The 23,881-nt window shown below is 40.6% G+C and overlaps 2 protein-coding genes and 1 long non-coding RNA gene across 40 annotated transcripts in view; 2 read left to right on the top strand and 1 right to left on the bottom strand.

The window, feature by feature from the left end:
* The window catches only part of fbxl2 (F-box and leucine-rich repeat protein 2), a 21,383-nt gene extending 17,600 nt beyond the window's left edge, over positions 1-3,783 (top strand). For both annotated transcript variants that reach the window (XM_061059478.1, XM_061059477.1), the window contains exons 13-14: positions 32-244; positions 1,650-3,783. In XM_061059478.1, the coding sequence (XP_060915461.1) occupies positions 32-244; positions 1,650-1,757 (321 nt within the window). In that variant the 3' untranslated portion in view covers positions 1,758-3,783. The remainder of the gene's footprint in view (positions 1-31; positions 245-1,649) is intronic.
* The window catches only part of LOC132990938 (uncharacterized), a 24,982-nt gene extending 1,101 nt beyond the window's left edge, over positions 1-23,881 (bottom strand). Inside the window, exons 1-2 of the long non-coding RNA XR_009676130.1 lie at positions 23,672-23,881; positions 16,302-16,425 (exon numbers count right to left, since the gene is read on the bottom strand). This is a non-coding gene — a long non-coding RNA (uncharacterized LOC132990938). The remainder of the gene's footprint in view (positions 1-16,301; positions 16,426-23,671) is intronic.
* Positions 4,152-23,881, top strand: part of clasp2 (cytoplasmic linker associated protein 2) — a 58,213-nt gene continuing 38,483 nt past the window's right edge. For 35 of the 37 annotated variants that reach the window (XM_061059457.1, XM_061059453.1, XM_061059455.1 and 32 more), the window contains exons 1-6: positions 4,152-5,041; positions 13,342-13,420; positions 16,336-16,439; positions 17,023-17,114; positions 18,597-18,672; positions 20,483-20,580. In XM_061059457.1, the coding sequence (XP_060915440.1) occupies positions 4,844-5,041; positions 13,342-13,420; positions 16,336-16,439; positions 17,023-17,114; positions 18,597-18,672; positions 20,483-20,580 (647 nt within the window). In that variant the 5' untranslated portion in view covers positions 4,152-4,843. The remainder of the gene's footprint in view (positions 5,042-13,341; positions 13,421-16,335; positions 16,440-17,022; positions 17,115-18,596; positions 18,673-20,482; positions 20,581-23,881) is intronic. The other 2 variants (XM_061059461.1, XM_061059459.1) reach the window with 1 other exon arrangement.

Genomic DNA, 23,881 nt, shown 5'->3' with positions numbered 1-23,881 from the left:
ATGAATCCATCTTTCTGTGCGCCCTTTGCAGTCTTTGTCCCACTGCGAGCTGATCACAGACGATGGCATCAGAGCTCTGAGCAGCAGCACCTGTGGACAAGAGCGCCTCACTGTGGTGGAGCTGGACAACTGCCCCCTCATTACTGATGTGACCCTGGAACACCTGAAGAGCTGCCATCGCCTGGAGCGCATTGAGCTCTACGACTGTCAGCAAGTCACCAGGGCGGGTATCAAGCGTATAAGGGTCAGTGGAAATCAAAAGGAGATTACTTTTTTTATAGCTTAGAATTGGTCTTGTTTGGAATACTAACAGGAATGTGTTTTAATCCTCTTCCATAATGTTATACAAATATATATAATACTGTGGTTATATTGGAACTTCACTTGTTTCTTGAGGACATCCATACTTATATTCATATGTACAACCCCAGGTTCTAAAAAGCTGGGAAGTTGTGTAAAATGTAAATAAAAACAGAATCATTGAAAAATTATATTTATTTGAAAATAGCAAAGACATATCAAATGTTGAAACTGAGAAACTTTTTCTTTTGGTGGTAAATTATATACTTATTTCAATTGGATGTCAGCCACTTGTTATTAATAGTTAATAGCTGCTGTTCTGGGAACTGAGGAGATGAATTTCTTCAATTTTGAAAGTGTATGTTTTCCCATTCTTGCTTGATGTAGGAGTTCTGAACCCCTGAACAGTTCAGCATCTCCTTTGTCTTGTTTTAAGCTTTATTTGCTCCCACAATTATTCAGTGGCTGACAAGTCAGGACTGCAGGGTGGCCAGTTTATCATCTGAACTCTTTTACTTCAGAGTCATGCTGCTGAACTTGTGATCGGCCAGAATGTGGTTTGGCATTGTCTTGCTGAAATAAGGGAGCCGTTTCCCTGAAAGAGAAGTTGTCAATTTGGACGCTTGGAGTATGTTGTTGGACAATCTGGGATGCTCTTTTTAAACTCAATCACATTTTATTTACATTTTACACAACGTCCCAACGTTTTTAGGACTTTGGGTTGTATTTGCTACATAACAGGTTATGACCAGCAGCTGGTTAGCATACCGGTAGCTCTGCATGAAGACAGAAATGAATGGGAAATACAGCATGGCTGGTTTTGTCAGAGTCTCCACTACAGAACCTCTAAGAATCACTAATAATATATCACCACACCTTTGTTAAATATGTTTAAAGTGTAGTTTGAAATTAGGTGCACAAGTTTTTTTGCTGTCTTCCTGGAGAATTTACTGTTAGCCTCCAGACTGTAAGGTACCTATGGTCCGATCCCAATCTCCATCCTAAAGCCTGGGCACTGAACCCAAATAGACTTAAAAGACCTAATGTGTTTAGTGTGTTATGGTGTTAGTCCAAGAAAACTAACACCATAACACACTAAAATGGCTTAAAAAAAAATAACAGGATGGGACAAAGTCATGACATCACATCACATATTGCCTGGAAACAAATAAACAAATGCGGTATTCCTGCAGTATACAATCTTTTGAGTTCCTGAAGTACTCAAAAAATGTTCTTTCTGAACATGAAACTGGTCTTTAAAGGACAGAAGAAAATACTTGTAATGTTGTTTTTTGTGTGCTTTAACTATTTACATACTTGTATTATTAACACACCTTATCCTCACACAGGCCCACCTTCCAGAGATCAAGGTCCACGCCTACTTTGCCCCTGTGACACCCCCTCCCTCTGTACATGGAGGTGGCCAGCGTCTGTGCCGCTGCTGCATCATCCTCTGACAGTGGAGGGCCAGGGGGGGCCACCTCTGTCTACAGGTCCTGCTGCTCTGATTGGGGCTGAAATCGGGTATGGGGTGGGGGACTTGGGTAGGTGAAGGGGAGAGGAGGGGCTGGACCCACTCACTGCTCCTGATCACTGATCACTACATAGACTGATTGCCACTGATCCCTGATCAGCTGGACCCGCCCCTCCTCTCTCCTCTCGCTCACTGATCAGCCACAGCTGCCCCTGGGGTTTGGGCATGGAGGGGTGGAACGAAAGAAGATGGATGGATGGATGGACTCCCTCTTTTTCTCTTCGGTCTCATTGTTTCTTCCACGCTATAAAGAAAAACACAGGCTCTCCACGCCGTTCTGCTCCACACACCCCTGATTCCTCATCTGTGGGTGGAGAGGACTACACCTGGACAGCTAGATGTGGATGGGAGGGGTCTGAACTATGGAACCACAATGCATCATGTTCAAGCTTAAAAAAAAAAACGATGATATTGTCATCTTGGACAAGAGTTTGCTCATCTCAACCAATCACATGACACCTCATGTGACCATCCTGTGATTCATTCTGCTTTTACAAATAAACACCGAGCATGGAGGTAGAGGAGAGCTGATAAAAAAAACAATACAAAACGGATTAATATGAGATGCTTCGGCACAGCCGGCTGAACTCTCCAGCGTGGAAGAGTCAGGATTAAAACAGGACATACAGAACTTGAAATTTGACATACTTGTGCATCTGAGAAACTTTTTGTTGAGATGTCGATTCTGTTCGTACAAAGAATGTTTTGCAATGGAAAAAAAAAAAAAAGAATCACAGTAATGGCCACTCACTCAAAATTGGAGTAGGCCAACAGAAGTTGTTTTCTTTCTGTTCAGTGCTTATTGTAAATGTCCATGCCTGTGTCATTCTTTTTAAAAAGGAAAATAAGAAACTGTTGGACCTATGATTCAGACCCTCAGTGTCTAAAAGCATTATGTGGGCTCTCTGTGCTACTGGGATGAGAGGCCTCTCCTGTGTATTGATGATTATGTTGGTTTGTAGGCCCTGATCCAATCCTGTCAGTAGCCCTGTGCACTAGCTCCTACCTGACGACTTAAGCATTTGTTTACATCCTGGATTAGTTTAGCACTACAGACAAACTTGTTTACATGAATAGACCTCCAGTCTCCCTAGTGTTTAGAGCAAGTTTAGTGACACTTTTTACAACCGTGGTTTACCCACTGTTTAATACTGGACTGTGGAGTAAGTTATTTAAATTTTTGAGTGTGTGTATTTCAACATTCAGGGCTAAAGGTGCAGCTTTGCTGAAATGAAAACCTGCTTAAAGTTGAGAGTTTAGTTATGACATTGTAAGCAAATGTACCTCAAGGTTATGACAATCATGTGAATTACTGTATTTGAAATTTGGTGTAGTTTTGTATAATTGGCAATTTGTTGATGGTGTAGAATATGATGAATTTTCTGTGCTCAACTTACTTAATGCCCCAAGCAGCACATAAGGAACTTTAAAAACATACGATTTGCAATTGGTTCGGTGAGATCCACCAATCTTTGATGTTTTAAATTAATCAGCCGTGGTTTTCCACTCACCAAATCATAGCTCAAACGCATTTAATGTAATGCTTAAAAAAACAACAGTTTATTTCACTCTAATCAGACAGTTCTTCCAATCAAGATGATTTAGCATAGCCAACACATTCATCTGCATGAACTCCTAGTCTGAGAACTGATGTACAACAAAAAAAAGTTGCAACATTGTGCTAAAAAAGACTGGCAAATGTTGTGTAGTTGCCAAGTGCTCAAAGACTGGGGAGACTGGCAGGACTATGGATAGGACTGAAACAAGGAGAACAGATAGAAAGATGAAGAAAGTCTCAGATGGACTCATAAACATAGCTGACTTGACTGGCTGTGATACTAATGCCCTCTCTTTGACTGCTGTTTTAACAATTTTATGTTTAAGAAAATAAAGAAATAAATGAAAAAAATAAACAAATGAATAAATAAAAGTGACTAATAGTAAACGTGCTTTATCTCTAGTGTGAGATTTGTGTATCCAAGTGTTTATGACTACCTCGGAACATGTGAACTGCGGCAAACTGGATAGAGGCAACGCTGCAGCTAAACCGCTAGATGTCGCTCAAGGGCCGTGTAGACAGCAGACACACCCACATCACCAGAGCGCTGGATTTGATCCATGAACGTCAAAAATACTTATTACTAATTATACTAATACTAATTTTACTTACTACTGGTTCTTCCATCTACCTATTTTAGTAAACTCGGGGTCCACATTACGCTCAAATAGCATTAAAAATATTCGACATATTTAGTCAGGCATCGTGTTGGCTAGCTGTGCGGTGCCTGAAGACCCATCGGCCTGATCGTTGCTCGGTTGCGCCCCCTGATAAACTGCAGTCAGTCACCGGCAGCGCGCAGGCTTTTAGCGCCTCTTAACTCTCTTAATATTACCCGCGTTTATTCCTGGATTAAAGAGAAGCAGCCACTGGAGCTGAGGCATTATTTTTGGAAGTTTTGGTGTAACTTTCCCACTGCATGAGTTGACAGCAGAGAGCGGAGCAGACTTTCCATCCTGTGGTCATGAAAAGCGGAGCGGAGCCGGGCGTCAGGCCTGCGGGAAAACAACGTTAGCTACCGGAGCTAGCTGTCTGTCGTTGTTTAGGGTCGCGGTGCTAACTAGCTACCTGCTGTTTTTGTTAGCATAACAGATAGCCAAACAGAGTTGATAGCCTGTTTTTGTTGTGGATATATCGGAGGAACCCATCGGGGTCCGCTACAATTCAATGTTTCCAGAACTTTCTCGAAGTTTTAAGTTAATATTCAGACCTAACGTTGTAAAGAAAGGAAGCTAACGTCTTTGTCATAACATTACAAAGTTGGGCTTTTGATTCAGATAGGATGATCGATGTGGAGAATTGATTTATATTTTCTACAAGGATTTGCGTGTTGATGATCAAACAGCAGTTATACGCAGTCCAAACCGCCTTCACGGGATTACAGCTCAAATCTTTTTCCGACTCCCTCTTCTGTCCTCGGCCGGCTTCAGGTGCTGGCCCCTGAGTGCCCAATGGAGGAACATGACAACATGGACTATTTTTACCAGCAGGTACTGCAGAAGGACGTTACCCGTAGGCTGCAGGTGGGTCAGGACCTCATTGACTACCTGAACGACCCACAACGCTCCCAGGACGTGGAGCAGGACAAACCCCGGCTGGATAAGACCGTGGACGAGTTAACGGGATGGGTGAACAGCAGCAACTACAAGGTGAGACATATCAGCCGGTCATTGTTTGAGGGTATCGCAGTGTCATTGCAGCAGTCACCCTCTACAGGAGATGGAAGAGTAATAGAATAGAATTACTTTATTCATCCCAAACTGGGAAATTGTGGCGTTACAGCAGCAGGTTGTCCAAACACACAATATGAGTAAAAAACACAATGTTAGCAAATCTAAACATAATATAATATTAAATACAAAGTAAATAAGTACTAAAAATATCAAAACTAAGAATGTGAATATATACAACCAGGATTTAAGTAAGCATCACTAGTCTTAAATAGGAAGATTAAATGTAAATGTGTAAAAACAGAGTAGTAAATGGACAGTATTGACATAAGTTAAAGTGCATGAGTGTAGACATATTATAAGCAGAAACTATACAATATAACGGCGAGTAGACAGCCAAATGAAGTGAACATGAGTGCAGGGATAATTTGTAAATTTAACATGTGCAGAACAGATTACAGTAAGGAGAGACAGATATTATCAACAGTTCTCTGCTCGCAAGAGGTGAGCTGTTGTACAGAGTTATGGCCTTCGGTAAGAAAGATTTCTTGTATCTGTCCTTGTGACAGCGGAGTTGTATCAGTAATGGCAATTTAATGTTATTTGTGAAGAGGTATGTTTCAATTAGAGAACTCCAACAGAGAAAAGGCATGTCAAACGAGCTGTCACCAGCTCAGAGTAATAAAGGGGACATCCATGTCGTTTAAATATATAGTTTATTAAACTGGCTGTCCTTTAAACCTCAGACATGGCAAACATAACAGCATCTTATTCGCATTTTATATAACAATTCTTTAACATACAGAAACAGCTTCCTTCTCAGAGCCTTGTAGTCTTTTCTTGGATCACAAGAGGAATAAATATTTAAATTAATTAACGTGTCAGAGAAAATGGTCATGGTTCTGAAGAATTAATATTGTTTTGCCTCAGACTGTCTGTGTTAAGGGGACCCATTGTCAGCATGACTGTAGACGACTGAGCCCTGGATGGGATGGGGGAAGGGTCAGAAGATTCATTGTTGTGACCTACTGTATGCTTTCCCTTCATCCATGCTTCTTTTTTTCAATCCTTTTCTCTCACTCATAAACACACACACTCTCTTAACCGCTTATTTTCCCCTTTCACACCATATCTCTTCTGTCCCCTGCTTACTGCTCTCTGTGTGTATGGTTGCCTGGTCTTTGCCATACAAAAGAAACTGTGGAATGTGAGATTTTTCCTAGGCTATCAAACTGATCCAGATAATAAGTTAAAATAGTCTCAACCTTTTTTCCCCTTGTTTTTAGGCATGCTGACAATTCACTCCATATTCTCCTTTTGAAATGACTAACTTTGCATAGATATGAAGGACGCTGTTAGTAGATAGAGGAAATTGTGTACTCAGCAAAACAAAAGCATCACCCCTTGTCTCGAATTCTAGTCTTAGCAATTTTCCATTGGATTTGTTTTGTAAAAGGAGTATTTTTAAATGTATGCCGACATATGAGCAAACCATTCAGGTATTTATTTGAAAATGAATATTGAAAAATGTTCGATTTCCATCATTTTCACTGAATTATGTTCATGTTCTTTGATTCAGTCATCTCTTTCAATTTTGTTAAATCCTGTAAAATGACCGATCAGAACAAACATATTGGATTTGAAAAGTGACCTATCACCTCCCATAAATCCACCACCAAGGGATACAACCATTATAGATTTTGACATCCAGATCTGTGAAATAATCCCGATTTCACGGTGATCTCGGTTATTTTTGCATTAACTCCACAACACTACTAATTTAAAAAATCACATTAACGGATTATGAAAATTAAACATGTTACTCATTGCTGTAATTTTGAAGACAGAAATAACGTAATCAAATATTCCATTACAAAGCACTGGAAACTAGTTGGAGTTGACTCTAGTTGAAACATAAAAAATAATTTAACAGTGATAATGAATCATAATAAGTCTATGTCCTTTTGGTGTTAAATATAAGCTAAATATTATGTACCGTATTTTCTGTTTAAACTAAAAATGCAGCAAAGGCTTAATTTTTCCCATCTGGTATATTAACTTAATGAGTGTTAACTGCACACAGACGTTTAATAGACGACATGCAAGGAATACTGCTGTTTGTTTACATTACACTGAAGCCAAACTGTCACCACTACGTCATTTGTTGTAAGTGACACATTTATATTTCATTGATGTTGATGTTTCATTGAATAACTTGCCACTAACGTAATGTCCCTCCGATAAGGTGCCAAACAAATTGAGTTTGATGTGTAGATACAAAGCTTAGCTGCTTGGTCCCTCTGCCATAGTAAAGCTAATGTAGTGTAGCTTGATGAAGACGGCGCGTTTAGCTGATGTACAACAGCTTCCTTATGTGCAGGTTGCATCAAAATTAATATTCTGCCTTTTTTTGAGAGTTAGAACACACACACGATTTAGCCGAGTCTCTAGGATCAATTAACCGTGGCGTTTTAATCGCGATGAACCACTAAACTGGTTAACCACGTCATCCCTACCACCACCAAGAGTTTCGTCAGAAGAAGTTTAAGGCCTTCATGTGATTTCTTCTTTTATCTGGGTGACAGATACAGTAATCTGAGCTCAGGTCAGTGTCAGACGTGATGAGTGAGCATGTTGTGACCCCCAGAGGCCCTTGCATAGCAGGCTTTTAGTGATGCTGATTTGCTCTCTGTCAAGTGAGAGGAAGAGGACTCAGCTGTTAAGAGGTATGCTGAGTCAGTGCAAGGGGAGGGAAAAATGGCGGGCTGATGTAGAGTTGACAAGAGGCTGAGGATGAAAGAGTAAGATGGAAAATCAAGAACTGCACTGATAGATAGGGAATGGTAGGTGAGCGGAAAACACAAGTCATGATTCTTAGAGATATAAATGCTTGAAGAAGGCGACTGTCTCACCCAAGTTCCTCTTTTAGGACTGGATATGATCCTGTATTTCATCTGTCTGGGGCTCTCTTCATCTCTGTTTCCTTTGTGTCGTCTCTGTCTGGGTCTTTTTTGACAGTGAGTCAGTTTAAGTCTCTTCTTTCTTTCTTCTTTCAGTCGGTATAACAGCAGATTCACTTCATGCACTCTGCTCTCACTAAGTCACAAAGGCCCCAGTGCCTATGTGAGATGCTAACAGAGGGCATTAATATTGTATAATGCATTAATGGGCATCAAGGGCAGATTACTGGACACTGTCTGGACTGATGGAGGACTATTTCTGCCAGCAGACTAATGTTAGTGGTGGACGGTAAACTAGTATCAATACCAAGACACAACATGGTTTTTGCCATACCGTCATTAATGGTTTAAATACAAACGTTTGGTTGGTAGTGCACTCATAAGGCAATATCGATTGCTCAACCTACTGACCACCGTGGTGGGTAAATAAAAGAAGCGTTAAAATGTGGATTTTTGACGGACAACAGCTCAGATTGATTGTAAACAATAATAACCATTTCTATCTGTAGAATTTTGCTTGCATTTAAAACACATGCTAGTAGACCAACAACTCTCAATGCAAAGAATTGTTTGAGCTTCGTGTAGGGGAGGTGGTTGTCGTCTGTTAAAGAGAGGGGGAAACCGATTGGAACAAAGCTGAAAGACATTTCTGACAAAAAATTGTCGGGGCAGGACTATTTAATGTTATATATATTTTTTTCTTTTTCTTGTGGAACTTTTCGAGAAGGAGATGTAGAGAGGCTACTTTCTTACTAGCTGCTGATATAAATGGTTATCTGCATGCTTGCTAGCTAGTCTGCGACTATGGGTAAGTGCAAATTTATTGAGAGTTGGCTGGACGACGTCCATTTTCGAAGTTGGCTCACGTCTGTTGCCAACCAAGACGAGGCCAGATGCATTCTGTGCAAAAGGACCTTCAAGCTCGGCACCATGGGGGTTAAGGCTGTCGAGAGCCACATGCAGTGCAAAAAGCACAAAACCGCAAACCGCACAAAAAGCACAAAACCGCTGCCAGGAGCCAACAGACCCCTGAGAGCAGCATTTGGTGCTACACCAACACTGAAATCTGAGGTTTTGTGGATTTTAAACACAGTGGTCAAGCACCAGTCTTACAACTCCAATGAGGGGATAGGAGATCTCTTCCGTTTGATGTTCCCTGACTCACAAATCGCGAGCACGTTTACTTCTGGAAAGGACAAGACGGCCTATATAACTCGTTTTGGACTAGCGCCTTTCATCAGAAGCAACAAGTCTTTTTTTGTTTTAATGTTCGACGAGACTTTGAACCACGGCACTAAAAATAAGCAACTCGACGTGCAAGTACGATATTGGGTCGGAGATCAAGTGCATTCGCGTTACTTGGGCTCGCAATTCATGGGAGTCTCATTGAGTGACACACATGCTATGCTTGGGTTGTAATACAGCGGGATCCCCCAACCGTCGCCTATATTTATAGTGTTTTTGGTCTTAAATTTAATTCAAGGTGGCATTAAAAAGGTCTTAAAGTCTTAAATTTGACTTGCTGAAACCTGCAGATACCCTGTAAAAGGAACCTCTGAGTATAAGAATGAGTTAAACACCTCCTAAACAATCTATAAACACTACACTGATGCCCTAGAATAGAACAATTCTTGATGTGTAAGTTAAGGTGTCTGTAGCTCTGTGTGCGATTTTGTGTTAACTGTAGTTGTATTGGGGCGGCAGTAGCTCAGTCTGTAGGGACTTGGGTTGGGAATCAGAGGGTCACCGGTTCAAGTCCGGAAATTGGTCTGGTAGCTCACCTCCTGAGCAAGGCACCCAACCCCCCCCCCCCCCCCCCACCAGCCCAGGAGCGCCCGTGGGCAGCCCCCCCACCCCGAGACCCCCCCATCAGTGCATGTCCATAGGATCCTGTTTGTGTATTTCAGCCTATGTTTGTGTAGCATGTTAACTAGACAGAGTGTAAAAATGAATTTACCCTCGCGGGATCAATAAAGTATAAATTATTATTATTGCAATTTCAACTTTGTTCCAAGAGCAGTTGACCCTTAAAGAGACATAAAAAGGAGAATCTGATCAAAGCTGGTCAAAAAAGCCTTCCAGCAGTAATATGTTTCAGCTTTCGGACATTTTTGGTGTTTTTATCATAAGTAGATTAGATATGTAGCTCCCAATCTGTTGACATCATCATCACTCATGTTGGGCAGCACTTTAAGCAGTGCTATGGGCCAACACAAAACCTCTCATGTTATAAATGTGCCAAGACTTATAGGGCAATAAAGTAGCTCAATGTAATCTGGCGCTGGATGAACCAAAGCCATGTCAGCTCTTGCTTTGTAGGAATAAATTCACTGCAACAGTGCACCAATTTGCCTTATACCTACCAATTGCACATGACCAAAGAAATGAAAATTAGTGTAAATTCAGCCTCACTGTCTGAGAATGGACTTCAACATACATATACTGTAGGACTCTTTACTATGCCATCAGCGGGTGTAACATTTATTTTAAATTATAATAATATATGTATTTTAGTTTGATCAATATATATTATTTGTCAAAAAGTGAAGACCACAGGGCCAGGGGTGACATGCTGGATATTTACTAAACCAAAATATTCCATCTAAAATGATTATAAAACAGTTTAAAACAACTCATCCTAGTTTTAAGAGTTTTCAAGTAAACCCAGCAAATGATTAAGAGTTTTGCTTGATAAATCACGAAAAGTTAATCAGTGTCTTAATTTGTTGTTGCCTAATTTCTGTCTAACTCGCTTTAATGGGTGAATGGTCCAACTGTTTCAGCCCTTGTCTCACTCTTTGTGCTCATTTCAGCTGCTGCTGTGAATCTAAGACCCTGTTTTTCTGTCCAAGACTCACTTTAAGCCTCTCTAGAATCCAGAGTAATACCTGTACATGGTATGCCAATTAGCAGGCTGAGCCAGCGTACACACCATTCTGTCATCACAAAGAACCATTCATACTGAGGAGGTCAATATTGACCTTTTTCACCGTCGGCATACCTCAGCTGCTCTGATGATATGAAACCTGCAGAGTAGAGATGCTTTAGCATGTGTGCCAAAATAGACGCTGTTTGTCCTTGTTATTTTTAATTTTGGGTGATACCCAAGTGCCATGTTTTTTACCTTCAGTAGGCCAATTCTGACTTTATTCATGTTGGAGGCCTGTTCAAAAAGAGAAAACATCTCATCCTTTTTATTTTTTCCCCCGTTCAAGGTAATTTGTACCTCCCATTACTTGTCCAATATCTTCCTCTCTCTTTCTCTCTTCAAGAAAAGATGCCATATGGTAGTGGGTGCCAGGCTTGTTGGGGTGCTGGGTGGAGCAGGGGGGAGGGGTAGGCCTTCCAGGCAGTTTTCTTCCTGTACTGTTTCTTTTTTCTCCTGCTGTTTTCCCTCCCATCCTCCACCTTAAATTAGGTCAGTATGTTGGAGTCATCATGACCCCGAGCTCATGTTTCTTCTTCAGGTGATTTTTTGTTGTTGTAGTACTTAACCATCGATCATGCATTTTACCTCATCACCCTCATCCTCCCCCCCTTTTTTATTTCTTTACTTACCTAGCTCTGCTCTCCCTTTGACTAAAATAGGGAAAAAACTGCAGTCAACCAGTAAGAGCAGTTTCAGAGTTTAGCGTTTTAGTGGATTCTCTCTTTGGACTGTTCAGCGTTACAGCAGCTCTGCCAAAACAAGCATTCCAGGAGTACAGCGCAGTGTGGGATGTGATCCTAATCAGAAACACAGTGGAAAACTCAGCTTCACCAGCAGACACAACTCCAGACTACCTTCCCCTGAAGAGTCATATCACAGGCATATTTTTCTTGTATGACTGAACCAGATCACAGTGACGGCAGTCAAGAGAGAGATCACGTTGTGAATGTATTTCATGAAGTTTCCACTCAGTGTCACCCCAACATTTAACTCCACAGATAGATTCAGCAAACGCGCTGATTCCCAAAAGTCTCTAGATTTTTACCTAATGTCTAATGGACATGTGCTTCAATTAGCTGCTGTTATCCAGATGCTATGAGAGGAAACAACAAAGTGTTACATAAGTGCTACAGCTGTTAGATTCTGAGACTTTTTTCTGATTACTAGAGCATCTTCTCTTTCTCCATACGAACACATTTTCAACCTCAGCCAGGTACCACACTTAAGGAAGTCCTTACTGAAAAACAACTTTAAAGTCCACTCATTAGGTAGGGCTGTGTATTGGTATGAGTTTGACATGATACAGTCACAATACAGATGTTCAGAATATTGCAATTTCTTATACTGAGAACAAGAGGAATTATTGTGACTTTTGACAAATCTTATTTCAGGACAATTGTATGGTACACAGAATAAACTACAAAAAAATGAAACTGTTGAAATGAAATTGCATTTAATACATTTTGGCTCTGCCTTGGCGTTAATAACAGTCCCTGTAACATCCAACATCAATACACTTATTTTTCTGTGGTCTGAGCAAGAGGAAATCCAATTTGCATAAAAAATCTAAAATCATACTTTAAGAACTCAAAATTAAATATCCTCTGAGGTTTTATGGTGATGATACAAACTCATGTGTATTGTTATGTTTCTAGACACCTTCTTAAAGCTTCTTGTTGTTTTTGAAGCTTTCCACGCTTTTTGTCAATGTATTTGTACATTCAAACTTAAAGCAAACCAAACAGGTGGATGCAAAAGTAGCCCAGCGTTGCAGTTTACATTACTTTGCAGTGCAGCTCAGTCAGTTTGCAGCTCATTGTCACTTTAATACATCAGATCATCAGACTGAACTGCAAAGGGGCTCACATTATAGAAAATAATTTGCTGTAATGGGGCAACATCAATTTGCAAGCTGTGGGAGCTCTGTTAATGTGTTTACAATAAGATTTCCAATAGGACCGTCTAGTTCCAGTTTCGACTAATTCTCTATTTCCTTTTCTCTCGTGACTCTTCAAGTGGCAGTTTGACACAGAATACAGTTTGTCTGTGTCTTGCACTGGAAGACTCATACTGATGTCAGAATTTGAGGGACTCAGATCAGATTAAAAAGCTGTTGGCAGACTGACTGAACATGAAAAATGTTTGCAGAGTCAGCACAACTGGGGAGACAGTGTGTGATTCATCTTTTTTTTTAAACCTGTTTAATATGTCAACATCAGAGTTAGGATATTCTAAAAACCTCTGCACTGGTTGAAATTAGCTCAATTTAAAATGTGACAGGAAACTGCTGGAAATGTCATTTACTTGATGTGTATTGCTTAATAAATGTACTGAACTATTTAGTTTGACCTACTATAACCTTGTCCTCTGTTTCATGCTGTGTTTTGCAGGTGGCGTTGTTGGGGATAGATATCTGTGGTGCGTTTCTGGACCGCATGGGAGAGCGGTTCAAAGGATACCTAGGAACAGGTATGATATCGCCGTGTCCCCACCATGATTTCCTTTAGTGTGTGTGTGTGTGTGTGTGTGTGTGTGTGTGTGTGTGTGTGTGTGTGTGTGTGTGTGTGTGTGTGTGTGTGTGTGTGTGTGTGTGTGTGTGTGTGTGTGTGTTGTGTGTGTTGTGTGTGTTGTGTGTGTGTGTGTTGTGTGTGTGTGTGTGTTAAAAATCGGCTACTTCATCTTTATCAGTACTGAACAGCACTACTCTGTACTCTTCACTATAGTTCAATGTTTTTTTATATATTGTTTGGTAAACTCTACCATTTTTGCACATGTCCTTCCACTTTTTCTCTCACTTCCACTTTGTGCTTCCTCTGAGATGAATTTCCTCTGAAGCCTGGCATCCCATGCCTCTCTGTTTTACATCTTAGTCTCTATATTTAGGCTCTGAGTTGTCTAGCATACTCTAGCTCTTTCAATCCTCCTTAAAACCACACCTCAGATCTATATGACCTCAAACACCGAGTCTTGTATCATATTTCATGCTCTGCGATATAGTGTGTTATGTCAGTGGCAGGCTCTTGTCTGTGCCCGCTTAAGGTGTCACCAGCTGTCTTTGTCAGCCGGACGGGCTCTTATCCCCCCGCAAACACACTCAGACCTGCAGTGCAGCTTTGGGATGAGTGGACCTGTCATACTGTGAAAAGTCTGCCTACCAACACCAACACACACACACACACACACATACACATTATCCTGCTCACTGGCTCTGAGCATGAGTGAGTGCATTGGAAGTGTGTGTTTCACATTGATGGCAAAAACATCTCTCTGATACTCCCTCCCTCTGACTTCCATCTCTCCTTTCCTGTGCTCTCTCTCTCTCTATCCTTTTCCATGCACCCACCCTACTCCCACACACACACACACACACACACACACACACACACACACACACACAGGCACGAAAACACAGGCACACTGACAGAAGGGAGGAGGATGAGATCATAGAGACTGAGTGATTGTATTGATCTCCAGGACTGACTCATTGCCTGCACTGAATGTGTGTGCATGTTTTTATTCTAACTCCCAGGTGTGAGAGAAGACAAATGGAAATGAAACATACAGATCACATACAGCAGGACTTTGACATGTTTTAAACTTGTTTGTTGTGGCACTGGCGGACATTTTATAAAGTGCTGTGATTGGCTCATCAGCAGCTTGAAATATGACAAAAAATGAATTGCCACATGACAATCAAGTTGTGTGTGTTTCTATCCATTTTCAGCAGATGACATTTAGTGCAACAAAGCCCCCCTCTCAGTTTTCTGACTGAGGGTATTGTCCTTTGTCGCCATTGGCAACCATGTGTTATGGTAACACACACACACACACACACACACAGAACAGGAAAAAGAGTGATGACATCACTACCCTCTCTGAAGTCTCAGACTGAGAGTGTGTGTGTGTGTATTTTTTAATTTGAAAGGGCAGTCTTGATTTTAAGTTGCTAAAAAATCTGTCTCATGGTCAAACAATGAAAGATTTACTGGTATTGTATTGGATACTTTGTTTTTTTAACATAATTTAACATTTAACATGATTGTCTATATGTAGACAAAGAAAAGCTGAATAAATAGTTGTATTTTGGGGAATTTTGAATGTGTGTTTATACACACAGAGTCAAAGCAAGCGAAGGTTTTGCAACAAATGACAAGTCTCACAGAAACTTGTGTTAGTCTGAACATTATGGTAATGACTCAGACTGAAATATAAATCTGATTTTCATTGTTGCAAATGTATAAAAATACTTGACAAACATATATTGAAAGGCTGACAGAAACACAATGAAGACTTTTATCAAATTCAATCAGTTAACTATCTATATAATCTATATATATCTATATAAATATCTCTATTTCCTAAAATATAAATGCATACAGTTATTTTTCAAAATTGTCCTTGAACAGGAGTAAATAGGACATTGGATTGGGGTACTGTAAAGCTGCACATTTGGTGCAATTGATGTTTTAAAAGCTGACGGTTTATTTGGGATTGATTTAAAAAAAAAAAAAAAAAAAAAAAAAAAAAACGATACTGCTGTGCTCACATTGATCATGTTGAAAAACATCTAAAGCTTTTGGACACAGGGGAATAAGCCATATCAGGATTTACATAGGAATACATCATGTTTATTTTGCTTTATAAATGAGATTTTTACGAGAATACTGAATATTACCAGACTCGATCTTTAAATGAGTCCCTCGCTGAAGATTATTCATTCATATTAGCGCCCACAAATGGCAGCCCTTCAAATATAAAGCTATCGAGTACAAGTTGATTTGATATTAAAGCTGAAAATACACTCAAAGCTGAGGGCCCTTCTGCTAACTCACTTCCTCATTTTGTCGAGGATTAGAGTAATCATTTGAAACATTTGTGTGTTTGCCAGAAGCCTCAGACTTTAGTTGGATGCCAGAAAATCAGAGGATCTTTACAGTGTTCATCACTGTTTTATATAGGCCGTGCTACTGGAGCAGTTGTGTGTGAGATAAAGTGTAACTGACGTAAAAGCATTGGATGATCTTGACATTATTTTAGTCACGGTCCATTTCTCATGTCCGGTTCTCTTTCTCCCATCATAACGTCAGAGCCATGGTGGTGATAGTGGTATAACTATTTACGTTATAAAAGGCTTTTGTGAATTTGGCTGAATCTAATACTAAACATGCAGTCATTCTTTATCAATGTGTTTGTAAAAGCACTCCACTTGGGGGCAGTCTTTATTGTCTTTGGCATTTGTATCCAGAAGAGACTCAGTGTCATGTGTGGGCCCTTTTTCTCTTTTGCTAAATGTAAATACTGAACATTCAACAACATTCTCATCGCTAACCCTCACTCTCCATCGACTAACCTTCTCATTTGTTGACCTCTTTTTCTGTCTGTAGTTGTGCCAGCTTTGGTGGACAGGCTGGGCGACGGAAAGGACCAGGTCAGGGAGAACAGCCAAGCACTCATCCTTCGCTGTATGGAGCAGACTGCCTCGCCCACGGTGAGACACACGCACACACATGCACAAAACAAATACTGATTCGTATAATAAAATAAACAGATTTTAATCACTTGGCTGTAGATTGAGATTAAACATATTTTTTTTCTTTCTATCAATTTCAGGACTGTTGCATTTCAAGTGTAGAAACAGACAAAAAGATGTTAAAGTGAAAACTGTTTTGCTTTCTCTACTGTACAAAGAGTCAGTTGGCAGCAACCAATTCCAAAAAGTTAATTTGATATCCTGATGGTAGTGATTTGGAAGAATGCACAATCCAGTTACAAATCAGTGACTGCAGACAAATTACAGCCACCTCCACATCAATAAATAATCATTACAGCTCGGAGGTATTCCTGCATGTGGGCTCCCTCTTCTGGATATTAGAGGAATAACACATGCTTCATCTGCAATATGCTTTGTGTTACCATCTCAACACCAGTGAACATCTCTGCAGATTGTTTCTGTACTCTGTGCTCCATAATCTGCTCAAACCCCAGACAAGCTGCCTGATTTAACTTGCCTCTACTCCCTCCTACTGACCCTTTTTTAATTTTGTGTCAATATCCTCCATCTCCTCTTCCAGTATGTTTGGGAAAAGCTGCTTCCTGGTTTTAAACACAAGAACTTCCGCTGTCGAGAGGGAATCTGCCTATGTCTCAGTGCCGCGCTCAGCGTGTGAGTAACTTCCTCTTCTTAATCTGTGTCACTTCCACAGTGAGATGTGAAAGAACACATTTATTATAATTTGTTATAATGTATTTGAAATGTCAACAGAATGTGTATTTAATATAACTTATACTATTAACCAACTTGTTTTTTTATATATATATAAATAATTTCTTTTCTGAGATTTTTTTTAATGCAATCAATTCAGGTTCAGTTTAAGTGAATTCATGTTCTGCACATTGAGTTTCTTCTTTCTTTATTAGTTCTATGGCTCTGTAAGAGCATGCCCTGATTTGTACGTTCAAGAAACGCACAAAGTCTCTGTCTGCAGGATTAATCTTCTTAGCTGTAGGAGGGCACACGTGCTACAACAGGGAACCACCACTTTTGTCATGTGACATTTTCTCTTCAAGCATTTATGTGCATATACTCTTACTGTCATGTAGTTTTAAAAATATGTTTTTAATTTATTATTGCAATAGTCATGTTGAAACCTGCGTTTTTAATATGAAAGTGTTGTTACACTCAAACCCACATTTGACATAAGACTAAACAGGTGACTGCCTGCTGCACCTTGTTTGACATCAGTCTGAATCCATTATTTTTCATTTAAAGGTCTCCACACACAGCATATCTCGGCTGTTGGAATGGCAATGCTAGTTTTAGCATGTTTTTGCTAATGGAAAGTGACACCTCTGTGCTAAATGCTAATCTGCTACCTTAAGGTGTTTACTGACTTGAGCATTGATGTCTATTCGTCCTGAGTTGTAAATCTTTGCAAAGTAATGTTCAGATCCTGGGTTTTCATCTTTTTATTTAGTTATTGATTCTGTGTCAACGCTCCTAAAGGAATGGGAAAAAAACCTTTCCACTCCTTGCAGTGCAATTTGAGAATTAATTAAGAAGCGTCACTAAGATTAACTTAGATTCACTTAATTAAGATTTCTTCACCACTTTAGCCACATTTATTTTCTGGGTGAATAAAATGTTACGAGCAAATGTTTAGAAATGTGACAACTCAGAGATGTGCACTACAAATGTAAGAAGGCTGCATGCTGTAGAGAATACCACAGAAGTCTCCATACGACAATAATAAACAGATCAACGTCTTGACCACTTGTCATTATTGCCAGTGGACTTACTGCCAGCTGTTTACTGATCACTAACATATTTTAGGGGTTGGGCGATGTCATACAAACTGGCATACTGTGAGGTCAAGCGTGAGACATAGCAATCAAGCATCAAGTTGTCATACTGAGCGATGCTGAAGCAACAGTATGGCAGGGTGTTATGTTGACATTATAAATCAAGTCTGACATTTTTGTTCGAAGAAGAGAAGAGTATAAAAAAATGGAGAGCAGCATGAGATCATTAACTAAGGAAGGGCAGAGCAACTCAAGTCTGTCTTCTGCTCTGATGCTCTTTTGTGAATTCCACTTGTCCATTTTAGAACCACACAGTGGTAATGCTATACTTGTGGCTCTCTTTCAGGTATGGAGCTCAGCCACTGAGCCTCAGTAAACTAGTTCCTCATATCTGCACTCTGACAGGAGACCAGAACCCACAGGTAAGAGAGCAGTTTTTCAATATTAAACCTGATCAAATTGTTGCCTTTGTAGCTTTTTATACTGTTATATCTGTGTGAGTACATGTCAGTGTGTGTTCGCATTGTTTCCCCTGCCATTCATTTGGAGTTGATAGCTGCCACCCCAACACGACCTCCCACCACTCCAAAAGAAAACCTCAAAATAATTTAGTCATGGAACTTCCGTAATTTATGTGCACTTGTTTAATTTCAGCAGAGATGCAATTCTTTGATACGTTTCACTCTCCCGTTCGGCCAATAGAGAAATGCATTTCTAGAATGCAGGTACTGTTTCAAACTTGTGATTGGGTTGGCAGCCTTGACCCCACCCCTTGTTGACATAGTTTTCAGACACAGACCCATCACACTGATGTTAGACTACAAGCTAAACAAACAGGCACGTCCAACACATATAGTAAATCAACTTCATTACTTAGCTGCGTAGGTCAAGTTCTGCTTGCTGTACGTTATGCTCAGACACTTCTTTCTAAAATGTTTACTGTTAGTTCTAAAAGTATTGAGATAAACGGCGATGCCGTTGGACTGTCATGTCTCTCCGTGTCAGATTACACACGATCGCTGTGGTTCGAAAAAGATAGTTAAAGGAAGTAAGTAATCAAAACTGTGTTCAATTATTTTTTAGTTTGTTTAACGTTATGTTTAAAAGACTTGAATCTGTCTGACATGAACCAAGCATAATAAAATTATGATTTTCTCTGTAAGCACCATCTCCTTTGACTATTGTTTATTTAAATTCATGTTTACAGCATGTAAGAAAAGCCTTACATGTCATCATATTGTAAACTGAAATATGTTCTGGTATCATTTTTAGCTTTATAAAGTAACACAGCTGAGGGGCAACATTTAGACCCAATAAGAAGATATATGTCTGAAGTCACAATTTAAATTACTAACAAAGAAATGTTGTTCAACATCTTTTCTTCCTAATTTATTTTGAATCAGAAATTGATATATTGTTCTTTAAATGTAGGCTACTGTTAAACCCCCCCCCCCCTCCCCCATTCCTTTTGAAAACCAGGGATACCAACAGATAAACCTATGGGAAACACTGGTTTGAATGGATAGAGGTCATTGTGTTCCTTGTATCATTCTGCTTAGCCTGTGGCTTAGCTCTCAGCATCCAGAATGTGTTGGCAGGCATCTTTAGGCCGCTCTGTTATCATTACTGTTATTAGTAAGGAGAAGTGCTCTGTAGAGACCCCCCATCCAGCTTCAATGGTGATTCATGAGCACCAGAACCCAATTATTAACCCACACAACGCTACTTTCTGAGAGTGTGTGTGTGTGAGTAAGAGAGAAAGAGGGATGGAGAGAGGTTGGTTTAACTTCCTGTGGAGTTGCACCCCAAAGCTGAAATCTGCTCCTCTCGTCTACCCAATGATCATCTACCCACACACTGTCCCGGCCAATCAACATCCTTGACAGGCCCGCCCACCTTCAGCTGCAGAGAATTCCTCTAACAACATCCCACCACCACCCAATCACAGCAGTTCTCACAACATGACTAGCAAATCAGCTGTCTCACATTAAAGCAATGGTAATGGGCCCTGAAGGGATTACTTTTTAATGTGTTTGCAACCCTAAATCTGGGTAATCCCAGACAAGGGAGAAAGAGTGTAATCTGTATGGAATTATAAAGGCAAATTAACCATAATCTTTAACAACAACTGTTACATGGAGTGCAAGTATGGTGAAATGGTTAAATCTGTGTGTGTAGGTGTGTGTGTTTTTGTGTACGAGTTTAAAACAGGTTCATGTTTTCTGTGTGTAGGTACGAGAAGCCTCCATGACAACATTGGTGGATATTTATCGTCACGTTGGCGAGAGGGTCCGAGCTGACCTGGGAAAGAGAGGACTGCCTGCTGCAAGGTGAGTTTTTATATATGTCATGTTGTGTGTGTGTGTGTGTGTGTGTGTGTGTGTGTGTGTGTGTGTGTGTGTGTGTGTGTGTGTGTGTGTGTGTGTGTGTGTGTGTGTGTGTGTGTGTGTGTGTGTGTGTGTGTGTGTGTGTGTGTGTGTGTGTGTGTGTGTGTGTGTGTGTGTGTGTGTGTGTGTGTGTGTGTGTGTGTGTGTGTGTGTGTGTGTGTGTGTGTGTGTGTGTGTGTGTGTGTGTGTGTGTGTGTGTGTGTGTGTGTGTGTGTGTGTGTGTGTGTGTGTGTGTGTGTGTGTCCCTTATTTTGTGTGGAGGGTCTTTGGGTCCCGTGGCCTTGGCACTCAGTCTGTCCCAGGCCACACCATGCACCACTCTGCCCTTCCCACACACAGAGGCACTTTCATCCAGAGCACAATGCTGACTGACCAGGGGATGAGGTTGGGAGAGAGGCATGGAGGGGGGTACAAAGGCTTTGGGTGGGGTAAGAGAGTTGGGGAAAATTTGGAGAAAGTTTGTGGTTGTGTGTCAGCTGAAGGGCTCCATTGAGGGGTTGCGTCCTTCTTTGGTCGTCCTGGATACGTGTGCTGGGTTGAGGGTTATTCTAAGCACACACTGACTGACCCCCTCTGTCTCCCATCTCTCTCTCGCTCTCTCTCTCTCTCTCTTCCTCCTATGTGTGAGATCCAAGCAGCAGCCAGGTTTGTGTGCTGCTGACTGCTCACTATGAGTCTTGCGTCTGTGAATGCTGGTTCTTGCCATGTGTCATGTGCTGCACACATATTAATCCTGTTTGTCTCCGGTGTAAACACTCTGTCTGCGTATGTGGGATTTAAGCAGACTGGTGTGTCCGACGGCAGAGGTCTGACTAATACACTGATTTGGATCAGAAAGCAATGCTTTATTTGTTGACTAGATTAACATATTATAAAAATATGTAAATAGGAATACATTTGTCTCTGAATGATGAATCATTTCATTACAGAATTTACAGATAATATCACAGCATTGGTTTGAAGCTCAGGTGGAGGTTGTTAGTGTCTTGTAGGGATTGTACACTTGCAGAAAACTCCTGAAACACTCCTGATATTTGCAGGATGAACTGTATGTGTGAACGCAAACAGCCACATTTTTCAACCAGAGTTTCGCCTGCCAGCCCCCTAATATTTTTTTCAGCAGCAAGTCCAAGTGAGCTGATTTGAGAGTAGGATATTATCCAGACAATTCAGCTCGAGCGAGTGGGACAGGATCATGGTTTATATCCTGTGACCTGTGCACTGTGCATAGACTGTATGAACAAGACTGCTACAATCTCCATGCATGTAATTAAACTGCTGCATTATGTTTTCTGTTCGACAGTAAGTTGTTCTCAGCTCTTTTACTGATATTGTGATTCCATTGGACTACACGTAGCATTGATATAAAGGCAAATATTCTCATTATAGCATCGTATAGCAGACTCTGTTGCTTCGTCAGCTACTTCTGCGTCATTTTATTAACGTCATGTCTTACCTCCAGAAACCCCTCGCCCCCCCTCCTGTCTGACAGGGATAGTCTCCCGCTGCGAGGTGCATATGTGAACAGCCAGGTCGGGAGAATCTCTGGAGTAGTCCTCCTGAAATGATCTAGATATTTTCAGGAGTGCATATGTGAAAACAGCTTTAGTGTGTTTGTGTTAGCATATGGTTGGGCTAGCTGTCAGCTATGTTTGGCTAAGTTAAACAGAGAACTGACTTGTAATATATATTTTATAATTTTAATATTCACTGAGAGCTGTTCAGTTTACATAAACTGTTGTTTATTTAGTATTATTTATTATTTATTTTCCCTACATCTCGCAGCTGGTAAAATAGAATGTTAAGTCAACTGAAAGCTCTGCTAATTTAATTTGTGTCGCCCTTATGAACACTTTTATTGTTCACTAAGGTTCTACTGTCAGTGAGTCTTGGAACAGACAATTTGGTTGGCTGCTGAGAGCTGGTTCTGACAATACAGGTTCCAGGAGAGTGTGGTTTTAAATTGGCTCAATCGTCCAGGAGCACCGATGTCTAAGTCCATTACCAATATGATTTGGGATACCTTTAAAATGAGCCAATTCCAATGGGTTTGAGACGCTGCGCTGTGGCTTCTATCTATGCCGGAGCACGGTGTATCGATTTACCACAGAAAAGATCGAACGGGATAGGAAGTCAGACACCGAAACAACATTAAAGCATCCGGTTTTATTTTCAGAATAAAACGCTTACTTTTGACTGTTCAGAACAATGAGCATATGTGTGTTTGTCTATCTATTTCAAATGGTTTTATGCGGGTTTATAGCACATACATCGTATTATCCCGCGCTGTTGCGAGTGAATCTGTAGAATTACAGAGGGAATTCCTTTGTCTCGGCACTCAAGCTGTTCGGGGTGTTGACGGACAAGGGTGCACTGAGCCATAACGGACCAAAGTGGACATGCAACGCAAACGTATCTGGTGGATGTTCTGGGTCAGACTGCGTCAGTTGAACAAATTTGACCACCTACATTTTAAGTTTTTCCTCAAATGCATCCCAGATTAATTCAAAACACGATTGTAATATAAAATGAACAACCCTGCAAAGAACAACTGTATAATGTTTATGTTTGTCATGTTCAGACGAGAGCACCTGTCTGACAGGAAAACTGTTGAGCCCTTTATGACCGACAGTGGCAGAGGTTAGACCTGGCAGTAAGTCTGAATGGATCAGTGTGAACTAACTGATCTGGCTGTTTGACCCAACTTGTCCTCTCTTGTGTAGTAATGCGGGTCAGATGTTACCTGGATTTCTTTGTGTCTTTTCTGAGGTTGGTTTTATTCATGTAGTTTGTTATTGAACCTGAAACGTCATTCTGATGACTTCCTGATTTGCAAAGAAAACTTATTGGCAAGTTATTCTTTAGTGAAGTGTTTTAAAGGTAATGCATATGGAACGGAAGTACTGTTGTAAACTTAAGTCTAAGTCTAAACAACAAGGATTAACCTCAGACAACGGTCTCCTGTTATTTGGTTAAATGCTGGTTGATTGAACATAAACCTACCTCCTTGTATGTTTGAAGCGAGATGACTTACCTTAAAGGTGAAGGTCATCTGCGCTGCACAAAGAGGTGACAGCCCATCTGTGTTCGACAGAGACAGCCAGTCTTTGGAGACAGGATCCTGGAATTAAAAATGATGCAGAGAGAGGTGGGATCAAAAAAAGATTTAGAGGGAGGAAGGGAATATAGGCAAGTGGGGTGAGAAGGAGAGACAAGAGGGGGGTGGAGCAGCCTTATTTTCTGT

This window comes from Labrus mixtus, chromosome 16 (assembly GCF_963584025.1).
Source record: "Labrus mixtus chromosome 16, fLabMix1.1, whole genome shotgun sequence".
Classification (NCBI taxonomy): Eukaryota; Metazoa; Chordata; class Actinopteri; order Labriformes; family Labridae; genus Labrus; species Labrus mixtus.
This window is presented reverse-complemented; position numbering and strand designations above follow the sequence as displayed.